This window comes from Choristoneura fumiferana, chromosome 21, assembly GCF_025370935.1.
Source record: "Choristoneura fumiferana chromosome 21, NRCan_CFum_1, whole genome shotgun sequence".
NCBI classification, from domain to species: domain Eukaryota; kingdom Metazoa; phylum Arthropoda; class Insecta; order Lepidoptera; family Tortricidae; genus Choristoneura; species Choristoneura fumiferana.
The window spans coordinates 5,312,404-5,335,102 of record NC_133492.1 but is presented as its reverse complement, the minus strand read 5'-3'; the positions used below and the strand labels follow the sequence as shown (position 1 = coordinate 5,335,102).

General features: G+C 38.7%; 1 protein-coding gene across 1 annotated transcript in view; it reads left to right on the top strand.

Moving 5' to 3' along the window:
* Positions 1-21,747, top strand: part of LOC141439664 (tropomyosin-2-like) — a gene marked incomplete in the record, with an annotated part of 33,695 nt that extends 11,948 nt beyond the window's left edge. Inside the window, 7 exon segments of the mRNA XM_074103999.1 lie at positions 7,171-7,304; positions 8,374-8,491; positions 11,042-11,112; positions 13,469-13,544; positions 14,409-14,471; positions 16,957-17,026; positions 21,499-21,747. Of these exon segments, the coding sequence (XP_073960100.1) occupies positions 7,171-7,304; positions 8,374-8,491; positions 11,042-11,112; positions 13,469-13,544; positions 14,409-14,471; positions 16,957-17,026; positions 21,499-21,584 (618 nt within the window).
* Between the last annotated feature and the right edge of the window lie 952 nt (positions 21,748-22,699).

Here is a 22,699-nt window from a genome sequence, read left to right as displayed (position 1 = left end):
TCAGTACAACATATGCCATCTGAATTTAAGACATACTTATCATAAAACACTTGACTCATTTAACTATGATATTATTAAAAAAAATAATGATTAAGCAATAACTATAAGCATGAATTTCCATTTGGTATCTAAACAGACAAGGCAGTTAGGCAGCTAGTGGGCGCAAAACTTTCTAAATTACGTATACAACATCTACTACGTACTCAGTGAACTATGTAACAATGCCACTTCCATACTGGCCGTTAAGAAAGCAATACACAATTGAACAAGTCATTTTATTAAACCTAAGGCCGTGTTGTCTAACATGCAGACGCTCACAATCACATTCAACATCTCTTTCTACCTTCATTCTATACCATGTGACAGAAAGAAGTGGTGAAAGTGATTGTGATTCCACGTCTAATAATAAATACAGCAATCAATGCCTCCGCTCTTTACATTATTGATTATTATTAAACATGTTAGTTATGCACAGCAAATTTTTACAGTTGTACCCACTGATGGTTGTACCCACTGATGTATTAAACTGGTTGTACCAGAATAAGTAGATTTATTGACATACAAAATACTGGGTATGTAAGTATTTTTGCAAGAATTTGTTGCAACGTAGCAGCTTTAATGAGTTAATTAATTAATTAATTACATGTTATAGTTTTTAATACTTTACCACTGAAACGAAGTATATATTTTTTAATTATAGCCTGCAACTTAGGGACAAAATTATGTTGTAGGTATTTTGCATTTTTATCACGGTAATATACTTTACTTATATACATATATGTAATATTTAAACTAGTAACTGAAACCTTTGCATGATCATATTGATCACAACTAAGAATAAGAAAAAGACCTTATAAATAAAAAAAAATTTGAATGGTTAATTCAAATACAATAGATAAATTATAATTAATGCAACTCCTTATGGAACTTTTGCTTTTTGAACATGCAAGATCGATTAGGCTCTGGAAAGACCATTTAAATAGCTATGAAGTCACTGTATTTTCGCGGAAATTAAGCAATTTCAGTTTTTTTAATGAATATAGGTAATTTATAGACGGCAACAACAAAATAATATTTTTCAGTAGTGCTGACTAAACTAACAGATGTAATTTTACATTGAACTCCTTTCGAGCAACAAAGTCTATATTTGGATTCTCTAAACTCAAGCAGTAATAAGGTTAACCATATGGCTTTTAAAATATCTATCCATAATGTGAAGGATCCTTGCCAGATCAATCAACACCTGGTGCTTACAGCTTCATCTGTATCCCATCTGGAACTTTATACTTTTATGGGATAAGAAGTAGCTACTGTTATTTAGGGATAGTGATAGTTTTTATCAGTTAATAAGTAAGCAAAGTTTGTCTGGCTATTAGTTGTTTCCTTTTGTTTCCTGTTAAATGACTTTCTGCCAAATTTCTTGCGGCACATTCTTCTTGGCAATGATGGTCTTTCCGAAAGCGCTGGTAGTTTAAAAAATGACATGTAAAAGTGCCCATTGCGGCCTATTTACTGAATTTGAATTTGAATTTGAATCCTCCATTTAAATTAGGTAACACTATCCCACAGAAAGAGATTGAAAAAGATTGAGCAATTTAGGTGTGAAAATGCAACACAGATCCTTTGGTACCTATAAAATTGATTTTTTTCATTACTTCTTGAAGTTTATAGACTGTCTACTGGTGGTAGATTTTTTTTGATATTCATATCATAAGTGCTTGTTATCAATCAATAAAGCCCTTCTATTCTGAACTCTCTACATCTTCAGCAGTACGTGTTTAAGTGTTCTATTCTATATTATGTCTCTGAATTCAGCGTGCCTCTTGGCGTAGGCCTCCTCCAGCTCTCTCCACTGAGCTCTGTCTTCTGCTACCCTAGTCCAGTAAGGTCCCAGTGTTAGGCGAATGTTGTCTCTCCATCTTGTTTTTGGGCGCCCTATTCTTCTACAGTCCTCTTGTTATAGCCTAAATTTAATAAAGATATTTTGACTTTGACTTTGACTTATAGTTTTACGTGAACAGATCAATGATTGTTAAACTTCATAGAACAATAACAAATTAAAAAATAAATTAGTATAAACAAAATCATGTGGTTCATTCATATGATCATTAACAAACATGTTAGTACTACTTAAATAGTTTTTTTTTTTTGCATTACTAGAGTATTACAATAGATCAATTTATTATTTGGGACTATGCCGTCAAGTTTTACCTAGGTGTATTAATCATTAATCAGTCACTTTTTACTTATAGATACAATGAATTATCATAGGTAGATATGGAAGTATTTTTGTTGTTGTTGGTGTTGGTATTTTCGTTGATTAAAACTTGTACTATTACTTATTCTGTGTTTAAACTTAGTTTTTTCTTATCACAATGTCTACAGTAAGAATAGTGAGATCGTTGCACAGTGCAATTTCAATTTTGGTTGAGGTCAAATACAATTAACACATCCTTTTACAGACTTGTGTTGTCAAGTGCAGAGCACCGCTCTAGTGCCCATTAGTCAGCTTGTTGCATGAATAGAGGATAACTTTTCAAAGGACCAATGTTTTTTATGAGACAGCTTTTGAGGAGAACCGCAATAGTTTCGCCCCAGAAAAATAGCGCAAAAAATTTCTTTGTCGCAGCATTACTTAGCTAGCGGAATATAAAACAGCCAAATGCTTTCCAAATTACGTCATCATCGCTTACACACGAAATTCGGGCATTGCCGCTAACTCGTCGTTCTCGGTTAATGCCTCGGTGGCGCTCGAGTAGCTTTGCATAGCTTTGACGGTTCCAAAGAGAAATACTAGATGGCGCTAGTTAGTAGTATTTAATTATATGGGATTTGTTAGTTTTACCTAACGTGTACGTTTTAGCATGGGAATTATTTATATTGTTTCAGATTTAAAAAAATTACTTAAGACAATCTATTATAATAATCAGAATCATCTCATCTACCATACCCGTTATCTAATTATCACCACGATCAACATTTTTTCCCATGATTAATATGATGTTTTAGGTACGGCTTATAATGGGTTTTTACTTCCATGGCTATCGCCTACTTCCGTTTTCTTTGTTGCGTGATCATTGGAGCGTTCCATTCCACCCATCCCATAATTTCGGTAATTCCTTTAAAAGCCGCTTTTGACCCTACAGGAAGTTGTTTCCCCATAGTTCCAACAGGTGGAGCTGCTAGTCGTTGTCGTACGGTCGATTGTTAAATGACGTGACGTTTACATTGCCTATGTGTTGCTGTCAAAGTCAATTCATGTTTCGTAAAGAATGTGCGGTTGCATTAAATACTAATTCGATTGGCGTTAATAGTTAATCGTCGTAATTTCCGATTATCAGTCATCGCTTAATGTAGAAAAGTGCACGTCATTAGCTAGATTGCGATAAAGTCGAGCGTTTAGGTTGGTGGCGGCCATTTTACTCGCCGGCTGTGTTCATTCGTGCCGAGCCCATCTCCCCGATACGGAGCAGTACCGAGCGGCCCAGTCAGTTGGCATTTTCGCGAGTTGAGCGGAGGTGTCTCTAGTTTATAGCTTTTAGGCGTGTAATTTAAACATAAAAGTGCATAAAAATGACGACAAATATGCAGCAAGGAACGATTCTGGACGTTCTGAAGAAGAAAATGCGCCAGACAAAAGAGGAAATGGAGAAATACAAGGATGAGTGCGAGGAGTATCACAAACGGTTACAAGTGGAAATAATGCGGAGAGAAGAAGTAAGAAATGTGCTACGTTAACGTGCTTAGTGTATTTCAGTTTGTGTAAATGTGTGTTGAGACCATCGTATCGGAAAATATGGAAGTTATCACTGGTTCGGTTACTATCTACCTATAGTGAGTAATGTCCGGCCATACTTAGGTGTGCAGGCGACGTACGCATGTTTCCGTCCCTCTCTTTTATATGTCACGAAAAAGAGATGGCAAAGAATAACCTTTCTTCATAAAATTAGTGATGTCCTTAAATTTATAAATATCGACATGACCGTACTGATTTGACATCTATCTTTGAACGGTGAAGGCTGCCGTGAAATTAACCTTGCATAATTGCTCGTTGAAAATGTTCAGCGGTTTTTATGTTACATGTAACAGGTTTGGTTGCGTTGGAGGTCGCATAGGTACCGGTCTTTTGTAGCACATGTAGAGCGAGTCGACGGTCCGCGAGCCGGCACCCTTTATGCATTCCTGTTGTTCGGACGTCCTCGGAGGGCCGCTGGCGCCAGAAAGGCGTGTCCGACCTCTTAGCCGTTATCGGCGTATGACGTAACGCACGGCAGCGAAGCTCATTGCTCAGCCAACACCTATAAACGGCGAAATAATTATCTCCATAAACTTTAAACTCGCACCAACTTCAACCACTATTTCTTCATGTTTTTAATTCCCTTCGTATGAACGCATGCCTTATCAGCTTACGTATATCAAACGTGCGATAAGACATCTTCAACGGGGAAGCTATAAAAGTAATCATTTACCAATGTAGGTACATTTACCCAAACAATCGCTTCTAATTGGTGAAATTGTAAGGATGAGTCAAATTCAAATTAAGACATTTGTAATGACCGTTAACCGTAGGCGTAAACATTGGTGTTGTTTAAACACTTCTGAATTGAATAGCTGAATAGGTAATGCCGTCAAAACTGATACTGGTAATGACTAGTTTTGAGAAAGCCGATTGTAATGATCCAAACCTTGCAGTCTTGCAACCTGTTGCATGATTGACGCATCATAATCATGAAATTGCTCATAATAAAGCTTCTTTTAAAGTGAATTTGGGGTTAGTAATAACTTGTTAATTACCCCAAGCATCGTTAGTAACATGTCTTACGGTGGACCTACTAACCCCACTGATCGAGGCGTTTTGTTTAAATGTAGCTACTTATAAATTTAACTTAATTTGGCGTGGAAGGCTTCAATATTATGTTTCACATTCATGCACAGTTTATAAGGGAGTACCGGCCCTTCGCGTGACCGTACGCCGCCTATTGTTATTACAATCCATTGGGCTTGCTATTGTACTTATATCAATAGGCATAGACCCTTTTACCGATAAAATAAAATTAAACAATGATACAAAAATCAGAAACACTCGCGCGGAACTAACCACCGAAGGGAGCAGGTTTGATTCAAACAATTCGACCATTAGTTTGAGGTGAAAAAAGTTCATAGACCCCACCTGAGGCTGTTTGACTAATGCCTATAAAATAGCCTTAAGCATCAATTAGGAGCATGTTCGGGTTCAAGGTGACGAGACAGTCCGTCACGAGGCTATAAACACCTCATAAGAGCTTGCGTGTAACTTAAATGTTTTTTACTCAAATGAGAGTCCGATCAGGTTTTTATCGGATCGTTGTACGTACTGACTTGGATAATTGGTTTAAAGAAAGCATTCATGATAGCGAGGTAACACGCGTGATATTAATAGCGGCGGCGAGCGGTGACGATACAGGATAAAAGGAGGAGAAACTGGGACTCGTTAGCGCTTCCTCGCGGGCAAGGCCGCGTGATGTCACGAATATATTGGTGCACTTGTTTATTTTAGTCGAGGATAAAGATTTCAACTAGATTAATTTAACATCGGACCGAATACCGTACAGTATTTTTATGTTATTGAACTTAACCTTTAGGTATATTTCGTTTGTAACGTATGGTTGTTGACAAGTCAGAAGTTAAGTATGTTCTGGTTCTGATATATGTTAATAATTCTTTCTAACGATCCTTGTAGGTTGCGGGTAGGGCTATAAATTTCATTCTAAATTGTCGCAATATAATGAATCCGAAATTATCAATTACTTCAATTAAAGCGTTTTTCTTGTTAACAATTCGGTAATTAAATTACCGTCGTCCGTGTACTTTAGTGGAATAATCCGTCCGAAGAGTCATGATTCAAAAAATCCAGACAAGCGGCGGTCTGACAAACATTCCTATTCCTAATTCGGCTGTCGGTAGTATTGCGTCCATCAGTATGCTAACGTCGTGTCGTGAGTTCGTAACACGTGTATTGTGTCGACGTTTTACAATGCTACTTTGGTAATGTGGACGTGATACGAAGACCTGCGAACGCTCACATGCTTTACTACTTACCATTTACCTACCACTAAACTCATTATTGCACATATTTTTTTGCTAAACTTCGCTACAATGCATTTAATAACAGTGTAAGATAACATTGCTCATGTTTACGCGCTTGGCGTTTATCGATACATTGTGGTGTTGCATCACTAGCAGCGTTAATTTACTTGTAATTAGTGCAATTAATATTATCCAACATGATTATAATTTATAACGTTCAGGGTGTTTGGAGAATAATTTATATAAATAGATAAATATTATAAACTCGGACATTTATTACTACATAATTTGCCAATCGGTACACAATTTTAGCGATGGATTTGTCCGAAGTTTATTTTAATCAATCAGCTCAGTGCTTTCAAGTACCACCATGTAAATGACAATAATGTCCTCATTATTATAATTTACTTACTTACCTACTTTATTTCGAAAGACAATTGTCCAATGGCCCTAATAGAAAACTGTTTGCGAGGCAGTAATTAAATATTTACCTCTGTAATCGGCTTTTAGGCTAAATGTTAGTTAAACTATTTAACGAATAGGTACCTACGTGCTTGTGTAGATACCTGTAAAGGTGGGATTGTAGTGGAAATTATGAGAGAATTTGTATACCTACGTATTAGATTTTTTGTATTTTTTCAGTGTTCACATGTAAAGTTACAATACAAGCTACGCACGACGCGTTTTTACTGAAGAGTTTTTTAACGTTGTTTAAAGTAAAATAGGTAAATCGTCCCCAGTATCATAGAATTATCCAGCATACTGTATAATACTGAAATTATAGTAGTTTTTATTTACAATATTGGAGCGCCTGTGCTACGATATGACAATGATAATTCATACATAACACAGAACACAATGAATGAACTGCCTGACATCAACTCAGTTATTATAATGTTTTTCGTAACGATTATAAGAACTAAGGAGTGATCAATGATTATGTCCTCTTAATCATTACACCAACTCTTGTCCTTTTTATTCCGCAGTACAAGGTTATTGGTTATTCGTTGTGTATTTAAGGGGTTACAGATGAAGTCATGTGTATGTGTAGGTATTAAAAAACACTTTTTTGTTTATTTTTTTTAATTCAGCGTCTCTTTTCAGGCTGAGTCCGAAGTGGCCGCCCTGAACCGACGCATCCAACTGCTGGAAGAAGACCTGGAAAGGTCCGAGGAGCGTCTCGCCACCGCCACCGCCAAGCTCGCGGAGGCCAGCCAGGCCGCCGATGAGTCCGAACGGTGAGTCACACCTCAACTTGGTCAATAGCATTTGAGTACATACTCATTGGTGCTCTGAAACATTAGTTGTTATTACGGAAATAACGAATTTATCTTTTACACACACCTATTTTGGTAGATAGATGGAAAACCACTAGGTTAGGTTGGCTATTTTTGGTTCAAAATTTTTAACAGGGATTAGCTAGTGTTAGCCAGACGTAAAATCATAAATATTGGAATGTTTAGCGGCAAACGCTATTAGAGAAATGACTAAATCATACATTTTATAGAAACATAAATTTAAGCTTGCCACCACTGTTGTATGATTTAAATTGAATAAAAGTTGGCTTGGCAGTTGGCACCCTATGCATAGGGATTTCTAATTGTTTACCAAAAAAAAATCGGAACTATTTTTTTTGACATACTTAATACGATCTTCAATCGTTTCGTTTTGATTACCTGTATGCCACCGAAGTCTCTAGTATTAGGAATAGATTGATCACCAAAATATTTAGTAGACTAATGATTCCATGATCGTAGCCATAATGCCTAGAAGAAGTATTAAGTTCATTGAAAAAAGACAAAAGTTTATCTGAATAATAGCGTGCATTTGGCAATTGTTTTGTCACGGGAAGTATCAGTTTATGAACGACTCTAAATCAATATTTATTTTGATGTGTTGCTTGCTAACATTTGTGTTCCAAGAAAAAGTGACAGTGACTTAACATTTGCGAGATGTCCGTCAGTACAGTACTCGGTGTTTAAATACATTTCATCATTCATTATATTATGGACCCATTTATATGAATTAAAGCAGCCATACATTAGGGTTTTAATACGTTATTGGCGACTGCAAAATGTCGCCGCACGAGTATTCTCATAAACCATATTGTATGGCTTCCGAGTTCAATTCTAACTGGATTAGTGACTACTAAGATTTTTGGTTTTCGTGTGCATGAGTGCTTTCGTTTTTATTTTCGCCCGTAACCACCGTATTTTCTAGACCTTTTAAAAAAATAGAATAGTGTTAAAAGCCACTTATCGATATCGATGTTTGTAACACGCATGTGTTTGGCCCCGCACTAACCAGAATACGCAAGGCGTTGGAGAACAGAACCAACATGGAGGACGACCGCGTGGCCATTTTGGAAGCGCAGCTGGCTCAGGCCAAGCTCATCGCCGAGGAGTCCGACAAGAAATACGAAGAGGTGACCGCTGCATCCTCGTCATTACTCAGATTAACTTCACACTTTCCGCAACTGAGAATCCTACAGATCATACAAAATTGTATCGGGTTCTTGGTCGCGCGAGTGTTACTGATCTAGTAATCCTTAGATATGCTACGTAAAAAATGCTTTGGTACTGAGGGGGTATTTTCTGACCAGCTGACGTTCGCGATCGCATTCACCATCTCTTTCTACCTACGTCTTAAACCGTGTCAAAGGAAGGAGTGGTGGAAACGATTGTGATTCTAACCGCGTTAGAAAATAAGGCCTCTGTTCCTAGACAGTTGATATGAGTTACAAAGACGAGAACTGCCTTTCTGTAGGCCAGGAGTTATAAGTTCTGGCACCATTCTCAACTTTCTTTTCTCAAGTCGTATTTTGTACGACAGATCCATCCTAAGGATAATTAGTTCAAAGCTTCGAGCTCTACAAAATGCAATCTGATAATTCAAAATTACTTGTCTTCGTGAATAATTTCTTAACAGATACTACTCATTTTAGCAAGTATCAGGTTATCAAATTGCATGTAGATATAATGCTTATCTATTCCGATATACACCAAATACTAGACACTTGACACTAGATATTATGAGCAGCATTAACATTGTCTTTAATTAGTGTAAACATAGGTACATTCATTTGTTTATAACTCTTCATGCTGTGTTTTAGTATCATGTGTATATGGGAATCTTGTGTTACTATTATAATAAGCTCTCGTGAGATATTATATTATAATCTTGTGTTATTTAATCACACGATGAGTTAAAGCTAAAGAAAATCTTCGTATTCTTAAATTACTCTAAAAATAATTATCAAAGATTTTCTCAGAATACAGTCGTTTCGTCGGTGTCTTTTGGCTGATTAGCATTAAACCGTGTGCTGTAACACAAAAATATAATCTGTAACGATGAAGATAAAGATAACACACCTTATAGCTGCAGAAGACACGTGACATCGTAATAATCATATATTTTATGATATTCTTCTTGCATATTCGTCAGCAGCCATGAGGTCAATGTTGTCTGTATTTCCAAAGTTCTGTTCAAAATCTTATGTCCATATTTTGCGCTCTGCTTAAACAGAAAACGGCGAATATGGTAAACAGAACGTGAAACTGGATTTTTAAGTTTTTGAATGTCAAATAACGTTTTAATGTTGCATAACATTCCGTATAAGGTTACGTGCATTCATGTTTATCATGATAAATAGCATATTGAATTATCATTACTTATTAAGGATTTATAATAAGCATTAATGAAGTTTAACTTGGCAGAGTCCTTTACTCTATCATCTTTTATATCATTCATTTTTTCAAATGTCTTACGTGTTAATGCTCGTTATGAAGTATTTCTTTCACAGCTGTATCCAGCCGTACGCGTCGCTTTTTGTGTTCCTTCCGTGTTCCTTGCATGTTTAACTTTGGGTCACCCTTGACAGGCAAACGTTAGGGATTCACTCCATCATGAGCAACACTTTCAAGGACAGAATTCGACTATGACTGTAATGAAAAAAAAAACGCCGGTATGGTTCTGTGTTCGTGACAGTGGCGGCTCTAGCCTTTCTGGCAATGGGGTAAAGGCTATATACTTCCTCTGCCGAACTGGAAGTCTAATGCTCTCAAGCCAATGCTTTAGGCTTCTTGGTATCCAGTGTAACCCTTAATAGAGCCGCCCCTGGTCAGTGAATGTTACGTACAAGTACAAGGTGACTTATGTTGTATTGTTGGGTGCAGCGCCCGCAAGGTTCTGGAGAACAGGTCCTTGGCCGATGAAGAACGTATGGACGCCCTGGAGAACCAGCTGAAGGAGGCCCGTTTCCTCGCTGAGGAGGCCGACAAGAAATACGATGAGGTCTTTATAGCGTCGGTGTCGTTTGGTTTGGCTTGCACTTGAAATGCGGCACGTGATTCTAAAAGTCACGCCCGATGTGTTGCATTTTAAGTAATTGATTCCCCTCAAAAATAGATAAAGCCCTTCCTCTTTCCCCCGTTTGATGTTTCTAAACATAACTGACTCCGTTCAGCAACTAATTGAGATAAAAGTTTGGTTTGTCAAGTTACTAACACTTAATACAACCCTGTAACAAACGCAACATAAGTTGCATTCCCTATTTGGCGTGTGCCTATCTCTCACAACGTTGAAGCATGACAAAACTTTGCAAACAAGCATTCTTTTATACCGCCACGTCATTTTATCGGAATGAGATTAGATACCCATCTCCGACTGCGTTTCCATTGAAACGTGGGGTTATTCGAGACATATGCGGTTGCCAGATGGTTTCTTTACAACATGTCCTAATTTCCCTGACACGGTGAAGGCTCGTAAAGCCAACGGCCCTAGATGGAGCCGTATCGTGTTTGAACTCCGCTCAACGCCTTTTAAGGCAGGACAGGTCTCCCTAGTCGCATATGTTGTTACATAAGTTTTATATCCATTTATGAAGTCGTTCAAGACCAAACGATAAGATTGTAAAATTGTATATAATTTAAATGAGATTTTTTCGTGTTGTTGATTCTTGGGTTTTTGTGTCTAGGTGGCCCGTAAGCTGGCCATGGTTGAGGCTGACCTGGAGCGCGCGGAGGAGCGTGCCGAGTCCGGCGAATCGTAGGTTTCCAATACATCCAAGGATCACCGTTGCGCTCAACTTTGTATCATCACACTCGTCTAATAATATCAACTTGTCCTGTACTAGTACCTGGTATATAGCGATCAAAGTTGTGTGATATACATATCTGAGCCGGCTCGATCCAGAGACCTTGTTTTGCGTTTTCTGCCGTTCTGCATGATTGTTCATTAGCATTCTTAACATCGCTGCACCGTAACTCGATTTACCTACATTGGTATTTCTAACATTGGCGCTCACTGTTATTTTTTATTGCATGTCCCCTTTGTAGGTCGGCGAAGCAGCGAGCAGCGAAAGGGGGTTAATATTTAGTGTTATTTTAATTTGCATCATTTACTATAGTTGGTGTTGTCGTTTCCTTTCATTTTCTGAAGTGGCAACACCTATTAGTTTTAAGCTCGGCCAGGGCCATTCACGTTCCATCGTGGGGCGTGAGTGACGCTGTCCCTAGATTCGAACTAAAACAAGGGTTGCCCCATCTCATAGATATTTTCTATGCAATGTTAACTATCATGTCCATGTGTCGACTAAACTTCCGTCTTCAGTGTGTGTACCGACTAGCGTGGCTATAGGTTAGGTCGCCAGGAAATATGTGTGGTATAGGGCAATTTTCGTTTTCAGATATGCACCGCATTACACCAGAATTACTGGCCGTATGCGTGCCGCACATATGCAAGCGCACACATCACATAATGATTACGATAATGCACTAGATAGCACATAAATATTTTTTATAATTGTTTACAAAAAGTAAATTTTAGAACTAAATGTTTTGGGACAACCCTCGTTTATATTTAACTGTGAGTTCCGGCGCCGCTCCCGACTGCCCGCTTGTGTTACCTTAAACATATTGTTTGTTTTTTGCTTTGCTTTGTTTCTATTTTAGCAGGCAACGGCATCCGGACGTACGTTCCGGTTTGCAATATTCCGTCCTAGCTGACAAGAATGAGTCCAAAATTCAATTCTTGTTGTGAACCGACCAACCAACACACTTAATCCTAACCCTTACACGTCCAATGCACTGAATTAAAAGTAAAATTAAGTGAAGACGCTTAGCACTGCACAGCAAAGAGTCGAGAGCGGCGTCGCGTAGCGTAGCGTAGTGTGTGTTGTGTGTGCGTGTGTACTAACGCGCGGCCGGCTGTAGGTGGCGCGCAAGCTCGTAATGATGGAGCAGGATTTGGAACGAGCCGAGGAGCGCGCCGACCAGAGCGACTGGTAAGTGCCAGGCCTGGCCAAAGACGTGTTCTCGTGTCCTGGAGTACGCTAGCTCTATGCTACATACCCATAATAATTTTGACAAAAGAAAAAAATACTCTTTAAAAACTGCTTGAACGTACGTGAGGGAATGTGTCAGTGGCCATAAATTATTGTTCATTACTGAACTGGATTCACGCAAGCGAGTATTTCTCTGTCTCTATTGTAACAGATGTGACAGTGCTTTCTTGCGTAGCTTTGCGAAAATGTTTAAATTAACTGTAATTTATACAATCCAATTGTTTTTGAAATCCCTAAAACTCTTTTAGTTTAATATCTATATTTATTTATTAAACATTTTCGCATTGAGAATAATGATAATATTGATAATGATGATAAACAACCAAGATTAAACAGAAAGCATTCTAGTTGGTCGATTTAAACGTAATGTTCCTTTCCATTTGTGTTTAAGTATTTATTGTAATTATTTTACTTCATTAAATCTTAATGTAATAAATAAATGCTTTATGTATCTATCTTTGCTATAAAATCATTGCATGCTTCGTTGACAGTTGTTGTTCATAATAAGATCTACTTACTTACCTAAATAGAATTGTTTCTACCTGCAAATTTCTTAATATTTTGAAACAACTGTCAACTAACCCTCCCTTTTAATGCAATATTTGACAGCACGCTCAATTTCATTAACTTAGCTTGAATTGTTTGCTCTACATAACGAAATACGAGTACAATACAAGTATTTAGGACAAACCATTTAAAAATCGTTATTGATTGACAAGCCCTTAATATCTTTTATATGGTGTAAACAACGTCTTACATTGTCTCAGTTACATCAAACTAGTTGTTACAATAATAAATTTGTCAGAATTGAAAGCTTGAGATAATAATTTGGATTTTAACTTTATGTCAAGAACTCTCTAAACCGAATTCGAGCAGACCGTTAAAATATTTTCAAGATATAAAACAAAAATTAACTTCAATAAAAAAGCTTTTTCGCCCAATTTAATTCAGAATTAAACCTAAAATCTAGTTCGAAAACATTTCTCTTTTTGTAAAATTAACCTTTACAGTGAGACCTGTTCAAGATGTTTTCTGATGTACTTTTTTCAATTTTTTCAGCAAAATCGTGGAGCTTGAGGAGGAACTTCGCGTTGTCGGTAACAACCTGAAGTCCCTGGAGGTCTCTGAAGAGAAGGTATGTCTCTCTAAAACCTATTCCAATAATATTCGAAGCAAAATAGAGCTACATATTCACTGTACAGTTGTTGAGCCACAATTAAGGTGTTTCTGTACGGGTATTTTTACAGCATTTCAGTAAAAACCAAAGCGCTCTATAATTCAATTAGGTATTCATGAGTTACAACGTAGAATTTTTTTCAACCTACCTACCTGTACATGCACTTGCTGAATTACTTGGTGCTTAACAATTGTTACAAGTATTATGTGGCTTAATGCAGCGTTTGAACATCGAGCAAAATCTCATTAGTTCTTGATGTTTTAATTGTTCAGAGACTTTATAGCAAGTCTCCTATTTTTAGCTAAATATATTCTCCGTATTACATTATGGATATAATTATACAGTAAGGTCCAGTAAAGACAATTTTGAAATTATTATTTCGACAACTAATGAGACACTCGAGTGTTCAAGTCTAAATAAATCTTTTGCATTTAAAGTATAAGCTAGTCCCAGTCAAAGTTGTATAAATCGTAAAAATAGCTAAGGCCCATTGTTATGGTCCTGAAAGAAAACATTTTCCGAAGTAACGTACAGGCAATATTGTCTACTTTCAGCGAAATTACTTCAGAAATTGTAACCAATTGAAAAACGTTTATATGATAAAATTTCAGTACATGATGCACCAACCAACTTAATTCTTACAGTTAAGGGATCTTATCTCTTGCCCTATAAATAGAGGTAGTATTAGAAGGTACGATAAAAATAAATGGTGAATAAGCGTATGATTTTCATGAATGATTGAATCAATTGTGTTACATAGTTCCAGAATATTCAAAGTAAAGATTTTATGTGATTCAGTGATTAAGTTACAATGTGATACAGGCCAACCAACGCGAGGAGGAGTACAAAAATCAGATCAAAACCCTCACCACCCGCCTAAAGGAGGTGTGAATGCGAATGGAATGGTCTTTACGCGAGTGTTGTACGCCTGCCTAACTGCATTCTGCCTCACTGTAGTTTCCTTCTATGTCTGATTTACGCAACACATGTGATAAGGCTTAAAGACACATTTAACAAGGCTTAATCATATGTGAGATTATGCGCAACGCGCGTAAAACAAATGACAACTGACAAATAGCTTTGCCATCGCAATCTGTAAACTACCAAACTGTAGAGTTCCAATTTGTAAACCAGACATGGAAAGTAGTGCGTCTAAAACTTGTCGTATTACGTTACCCTCCTTCAATCTCAATTTTTTTTATTTGGCTGTTGTTGTTTTCTTTCTTTAGCGACGTTATAACTTACTTTACTAAGACTTATCCGTTGTTTTCTCAAGTATCGCACAGTGTTGCCCCATCGAACAATGCAACACTGTGAGTTACAGCATGGAGTTTCGTTTTCTTTTTGTGTTTTTCGTTAACAACAAATAATCACAGGCAACGCAAAGGGAAGAAACGTTCGAGGGGCAGGTGAAGCTACTGAGTGCACAGCTCCGAGAGGTAAACCGCGGACCACCGTAGATAGAGGCGGTTACGGTTGTAGATAGGATCATGATCATCGCCATTTCATGTTGGGGTACTTATTAGTCCTTGCTTTGAACTGTATCAAGATATCCGAAGACGTCGAAAACCGTCACGCCAATCCATCAACACTTGTAAACAAAAGAGCAATACTTCTTCGTTCGGTCTCGTTGACGGGAGAATGAACTAAGATTCTCTTTTTGTTTTAAATATTGCAATTGGTAGCTTTATGCAGTTCAGAGTGCGTCCGTTATTAGGCTACGATTGGTGTAGGCCCGTGTAGAGCTGACGGCGGTTGGTGCTTCATCTATATTACTTGCAGGATCTATCCCTCTTACCTGTGCATAATTTTCTTATCTACTATGTATGTAATGTACATTACGCCTGTATTGTGACTGTACGCTTTATGTCTTTGTAGTCTTGTGCAAGTGTGCTCTCCAGATGTTGCGTTTTACGAATGTTTTGCCAGCAAAATATGTCGAAATGTTATGTAAACGTCCACCACACACCCATTGTTTGTAATGAGATGATTTACAAAAATAATTACTAGTTTAATGAATCTCTCTCTTTGATTATGGGTCGTTATACATTTATTCAGTAGCTTACTGAAAGCCTTTGTGTATTAAATACGACTATGTTACCAATAGCCATTAGCTTTTACTCTATCGATTAATATCATGTTTATAAACATGATTTGCATTTGATGCAAAACAGATTTCTACTTTCGAAGTGACAGACTTGCGAGTCTATATGAGCATAATATCCATTGCAAAGTGCAATTAGTCACAATGTCAGTCGAAAACTCTAAATAAGCCAAGCCATAATGGTACAGTAGAACGGCTTTACAGAACAATTGAAGTTTCATATTTTGTAAAAAAAAGCATGCAAGCAACATCTGCAGCGTTCACCTTGTGTAAGTTTCTGTCGTACATTTGCAACGGGCGCATTGGCGACTCGTGAGTAATCAGAGTGTGTGTCAGGCGATGGCGACCCGCGATCACGTGGAGGATAAGATCCACGGCCTCTCGCAGAAACTCTCGCAAGTAAGTAGACGGTAGAGGGCTCTGGGGCTGGTGTCTTTAAACCATATCAAATACTGGAAATTCGTAGTAATACAAAAAACATTTTTCTGGTGTACTGATATTGACTAACTTTATAAAATTTTATACTTTGATTGAGTACTAACGGGTAGTAGTCTTATTTGCCGTTCGATAATTTAAGAACGAATGTGTTTGGCGCTCATTTATTTTAAGTACACTCGGAACACTCGGAAATCGCATTGAAATCGGTTAGACTTGTTAAAGAAGTTTGAAACTATTAAGTAATATTTGTTTTTAATGCCCCTAATAGATAAGATACTATTGCTATTTACTATAAATTTTAAGAAATCATCGTTTTGACAATAAGTGTCTAGACACAAATAACCAGAGCATCTCTTTACATTTTTTAGAATATCATCGTGCTCATGTAGTTAATTTTACTTTCATAGTGGGTAACGGTATAATTTTGTCATAGTTTAGTGCCAGCAATCGGCACTTGTCAGCTTGCGGTGAAGGTAACGCATGAGAGTTGTGGTGGCTTGTGCTATCTAACAATGTTTTATATTTTTCATTAATGTTTTTATTTTATTGATTTTACATTAAAAATTACAATCAAAAAAAAAAATTAACGTTTGCATGTGTTGTTTGATATTATTTTAAAAGCAGTCTAATTATGTTTTTTGCAAAAGCAAAAAGCATTCTCGTTTAAAAGTTTTTACGGTTTTGAACAGATATATGAATCAAATGAAAAGAACCTTGAATTCAATTTATTGTAAAGTTTCTCAAAGAAAATAAACATAGAATTTTGCAAAATTAGACTGTTTTCCCCTTCATTCAGGTTGTTGACACATTATTTTAATAACATTTCAGGCTGAGGCCCGCGCTGAGTTCGCTGAGCGTTCCGTGCAAAAATTACAAAAGGAGGTCGACAGGCTTGAAGGTAAAATTTGCAATTATTATAATTGTTTATGACATTTTTAAGATCGACTCTACCAGTTGAATTTTGACGAAACATTTTCTAGATATCTTATTGAAAGGTTACCTTAAAACTGTATTTCTTGCATAAGCATAAGAGGCTCTTGCAAATGGAATGATAAGTGTCTTCATATCAATTGTTTCGTCAAAGTTCCTAATTTGTTATATTAGATAGGTTTGTTATCTAGTTAAACAAGAAAATGCAATGGAAATAATAATTACTTATGTAATTGCTAGTTTTCAAGGTTCTCCAGATATATTACATCCTACAGCAGTACGGTTAAGTCTAATTTGAAATATCTCTGAAGTCAAGTTATAACATGTTTGAGCTAAAGCTTTGAACATTAAACGCACAGCCACCATTAGAATTGGCTTCTTGACTTTTTATAGAGCTGTATTATAGATGTGAAAGCTTATTTACTATCATTGCGCTATTTACTAGCTTATTCTTAATTTCATAGTAACAGTTTTTAGTTTTTATTTCGATTAATTTATTTCGATTAAAACATACATCGGTTACACAATTGTTGCTGGCAATCGATCAGTCCTTCTTTGTCAGTATTACCAAAACTTGCCGAAACAAAAGGACTACAATCGACGGGCTGTTTTAAATACGTAGCTGCAAGATCGGAATGTGCTAAACAAGATTGTGTATTCGATTTTAATTAGTAGAATTAGAGCCCATTTACAACCGACTTTCGTAACTGGCTTATTTCTGACGTAGTTTTAGTTTTAAGTCGTTTCTATTTGGGCTGTGATTTCAATGTACTTTTATTCTATTAAGCATGTTTTTGTGTTAGACGGCTCGATCCTTTGTGTTCATCGTGACTTCGTGACTGCATGTTTTTTGATTTCTGTTGTTTTTATTTTTGATTTCAAATGCTAGCTGGCGTTATATAACTTAGACAAAAATTAGCTTGGTTATATCTAAAGTATTTGTCATCTGAGGCTTTTAAGTTTTGGTATATGTCTCACTAGCAGTAGGTAAATAAGATAATATTATGTGAATAATGGATTACAAATTCACACACTTACACTTTTATCTTTTTTATGTAGGCATTTATTGTATTTGACTAATTACAATGTGACCAAAATGGAACGTCAGCTAGTATTTGAAAGTATGTGTTGTTTTGTGTGCGACTGACCGTGGCCGCGTCAACCTTGCAGACGACCTGGTTGCCGAGCGCGAAAAGAGCAAACTCCTGCAGGAGGAAATGGAGGCCACGCTCCACGACATCCAGAACATGTGAACACCTCACCCCGCGCCCGCCCGCTCATCGACTATCGATTTTCTCATACCTCACTAGCGCATTTTCCAACACTAGCAACTGTCAAAATTCTGCTCCGCCATCTTGCGGAACTGTTCAATCAGATTTGACTTTAGAAATTGCGCTGGTTTTTTCTGTCGATGTGCTTTTGTTTAGAACTCTTATATTTTTTATTCTTTTGACTCTGAATCTATGCTCGTTGAGTCGGGCGGGCGCCTAGATGTTATTAGCTATAGAGTAATTGCCAACCGCTTAAATGTAATGTCGAGATCGAGTGTTCGCTACGACACCACTGCCATGTGCAATTTTTTTATTTGATACACAATTTTACTAATATTTTTCGGTTGAAAGTGTACTCGTAAAATCCTCATTCGTTTTAGTCATTATTTATCGAGAGCGTCTGTCTAAGCCGACTTATTCGGCAGTTGTATGCAGCTGATAGTAACCGCTTTCTTATGGCACTTTAGTAATAAGGGAAAATGTTGACATTCCAAAATGGGGGACCAAAATGTTTAGATATTTCAGCACATAATTGCCTTTACATACTCTAAATTTATTTCAATGTAGCATAGAACAAAATACAGACAAATATACCTAACTGCCGCGTATCGGGACTGTAATTCTGATATTCTGATAGTGCATTTCACAAATGGATCGCGCAACGTAAAGGTTGGTTTGCAATTCCATGAACTCTTATTTACTTAATATTAGAGAAGAGATTAGATGTTTTATTTAATGAGTGATGGTAACATATTGATATTTATAATGAGAATATACTTGCTATGAAGTATTTGATATTCTATTTTGTTTTGAGTATGATTTTTCTTGTGTCATAATTTGAGTTTGTTGCTATTTATTTAAATTAATCGATGAATAAACGACAAGTAGTCACGATGAGTTAGTAGACGGGCGCGCGTCTAGTACCGCTAGCCATACATACATACAAACAGTAATTCATACGAAAACGTTCGATAAACCGAGGGGAATCCGTCTTTTTTAATGTTATCGATTAATGAAATGGTAGATAAGTTCGTGAGAAATAAATTAATGAATTTAAGAGTATTCTAACACAAGTGTTTATAAATATATATATCATTATTTTTAACTCGGTGTTGTGTTTTTTTGATTACTAATCCGTGTGCTCCTTCTAACTTTCCCGTTCACTAATCACCATCGATTCTATCAGCTATAAAAAAATCTGACAAATCATTCTCATTGTACAATCGCTCATCAACAATTCGGAAGAATCGGAATGAAACAAATTAGCAACATCGCCATGGAATGTAGTCGGTGTACATTGTCATCGTTCGAAGCACGGGGCATGGCTCGTCCCTCGTCCCTTGTAGCGAGCATGGAGTGCCCCGCCCGCCGCCCGCCGCCCGCCCCACGCCGCACCTGCGGTACTGACGCCCGCGCCTGCCGCAGATGATCTCATCAACGAGAGCGAGAAGTTCAACGACATCAGGAACGACATCGACGACTCCTTCGTCGAGCTCATCCCAGGCGTCGACCCCAACGAGCGGCAGCTGGCCGTCGTGCGCAAGGAGCGCGAGCGCATCGCCGAGATCGCGCGGCTCGAGGCCGAGAAGGTCGCCGAGGCCGCGCGCATCGAGGCCGAGAAAGTCGCCGAAGCCGAGCGCATCGTCGCTGAGGCCGCGCGCATCGAGGCCGAGAAGGTCGCCGAGGCGGCGCGCATCGAAGCCGAAAGGCTCGCCGAGATCGAGCGCATCGAGTACGAGAAGACTCATCCCGCGCCTCCCCCAGCGCCTGAAGTCGCGCCTTCGGCTGAGGGGGCCGCTCCACCCGCCGAGGGAGCCCCCGCGGACGGTGCCGCTCCGCCTGCGGACGGTGCCGCTGCGCCTGCGGACGGTGCCGCACCGCCTGCGGAGGGAGCCGTGCCCCCGGTCGAGGGAGCACCGGCCGCTCCGCCTGCGGACGGTGTAGCACCGGCTGCCCCGCCGGCTGAGGGCGCTCCGGCCGCGGCGCCTGCGGAGGGCGCTCCCGCTTCTGCCCCGCCCGCTGAAGGAGCCCCCGCTGCGGCTCCGGCCGCCGAGGGGGCTCCTGCAGCGGCGCCGCCGGCGGAGGGTGCGCCGGCGCCGGCTGCTGCCCCGGCTGCGCCTGCCGAGGCCGCACCGGCTGCCGCGGCCCCCGCCGAGGCTGCCCCGGCTGCTCCGCCTGCGGAAGCGCCCCCTGCCCCCGCCCCCGCCGCTCCTCCAGCAGAAGCCCTTTCGGCCGAAGCCGCCCCACCGTCCTAAAAAATCAACACCGTTCTCATTTCGAATGCATCACAAATTTATCACGTGCTCCGGATCGATGACCGAATAGAAACAAATTCGGTACGGCAAATGTATCTAATGTAACAGATTTATTATTTTTTATCTTCTAAATAAATGATAAACTTAAAAATATAGCTGATGGAATAGTATTTCAATCGTAGAAGAGGTAGAGTGGTAGGCAGACCGAATAACGAAACGAATGCATGCGTGTGAGCGACTAGACTAACCGAGGATGCGTACGATTGGGCTCACTACGCCGGTTTCCGCAGACGATCTGATCGCGAGCAAGGAGATGTTCCACGAGATTGGAGGGGAGCTGGACTGCGCGTTCAACGATCTGGGGCTCCCGATTACGCCTCCCCACATCGTGTCAGGGCCGCTGCACGCGGTCCCTCAACCCTGCGACCGCTGCACCTGCTGCCACTAAACACCCAAACAACGCCCATTCGCTTTTCATGTGCATTTAAAGCCAGTAAAACTTTTGCCTCTCAATTTCATCCTTATTTTCCGAGAACGCTTTTAAATTCTAAAACTGCATGACCGATCGGCTCTTAATCCCCGTTGTCGACGAGCGTAAGCTTGAGGTAGCCGCGACAAGGCGCATGGCTTCGGAATAATCAGGATCACACGTAAGCATTTTAATTATTAATTACAATAAATCATACGCTGAGACTAATCGTTGCAACACTTGACTTGGAGGTTGAAGAACTGAATTTACGCCTACTGGAAGAAAGATTACACGAAAATTGAGAAGCATATTGTTGCTCAGAGATAATAAACAGGGGAAAAACTACTGTTTAGGCATTTAGGTTCACTTCACTCAGTTTTGATTATGGAAATACTTATTTGGTTTAGTTTGGGGTACATTCTTAACATGCTTGGTAATTGTGCAGACGAACTTGTCGCCGAAAAGGAGAAGTACAAGGACATCGGAGACGACCTGGACACAGCCTTCGTGGAGCTCATCCTCAAAGAATAAGATGTTCGAACGGCATCCCGAGGCGCCACCATCCGCCTGCGATTCATACTATCTGTATAAATGTATCTTAATTTATATTTTATACTCCTGATTTAAAGTATTACAAACCAATAGGTTTATGGCGGTATTTATTTTCGTTTTTAATAAATAATTTATTAACTTACCGGTGTATTTTGTTCCCTCTGACTCTTACATATAGAAAAAAATTGGTTATTGAAGATAGAAGATGAAAACGCCTGATAGCGAAGTTATATTTAGCGATAGATAATAAACTGCCAACAGGCGTTTTTCATCTTTTCCGTAAAATTATTCTGGAATAGCTTTAGGTACTTAACTGCATCAAATTCAATAAAACTTAGTTAAGCTGAAACTTCAATTGCTAAAATAGGCATTTTTGCCAAAGAACTGACAATTGTTTCCATCCAATACCTGCCACTAAGTAGGTGGGCCAATCCACTTTTTTACCCACACTGATCTGTCCGCGACATTTTTAAAACGATTGCAGATTTTTCTAAGTAAACATGTTTATTCTGTAATTTAATAGATGGTGCTTATGAATACATGCCATCCTACGTTTAACTTATTCAATCGTGTAATATCTTGTTGGAAGTACGAATTTTTGGTAACGCAGGAGACTCCCAAAGTGTGGGTAAAATAGTTGATTGGCCCAGCAGAACTACTACGAAACTCGAAACTCGAAGTTCGTGTCGTGCGGCCCGTCTGACACTTTTACTATTTAATACGAGAGCGAGAGGGACGGTACGATACAAACTTCGTGTTTCGAGTTTCGTAGTAGCCCTGCAGGTCCTACTTGCTTGGCATTACTTAAATTCAGTTGTCATAGATAGGCATCTATGATAATTCAATTTATTCTGCTTTTCAATTAGTAAGGCTTGTAGATTTAGTTTTCGTACCTAATGGTAAGTAGTTAGTTGCTTGATGTTTTATATTTATTATTTTTGTAAGCAGATGCACCTATCCTATAGCACTAAGTTAAGGGAAAGAAAAGTTCAAAGGCTTCAGTTTTAGCATTGAATCGAAACCAAGCAATAGGTATTAAAGTAGAGTAGGGATAGCCATAGCCACAGTGCGAATAAGTAGGTAACTATAGCTGT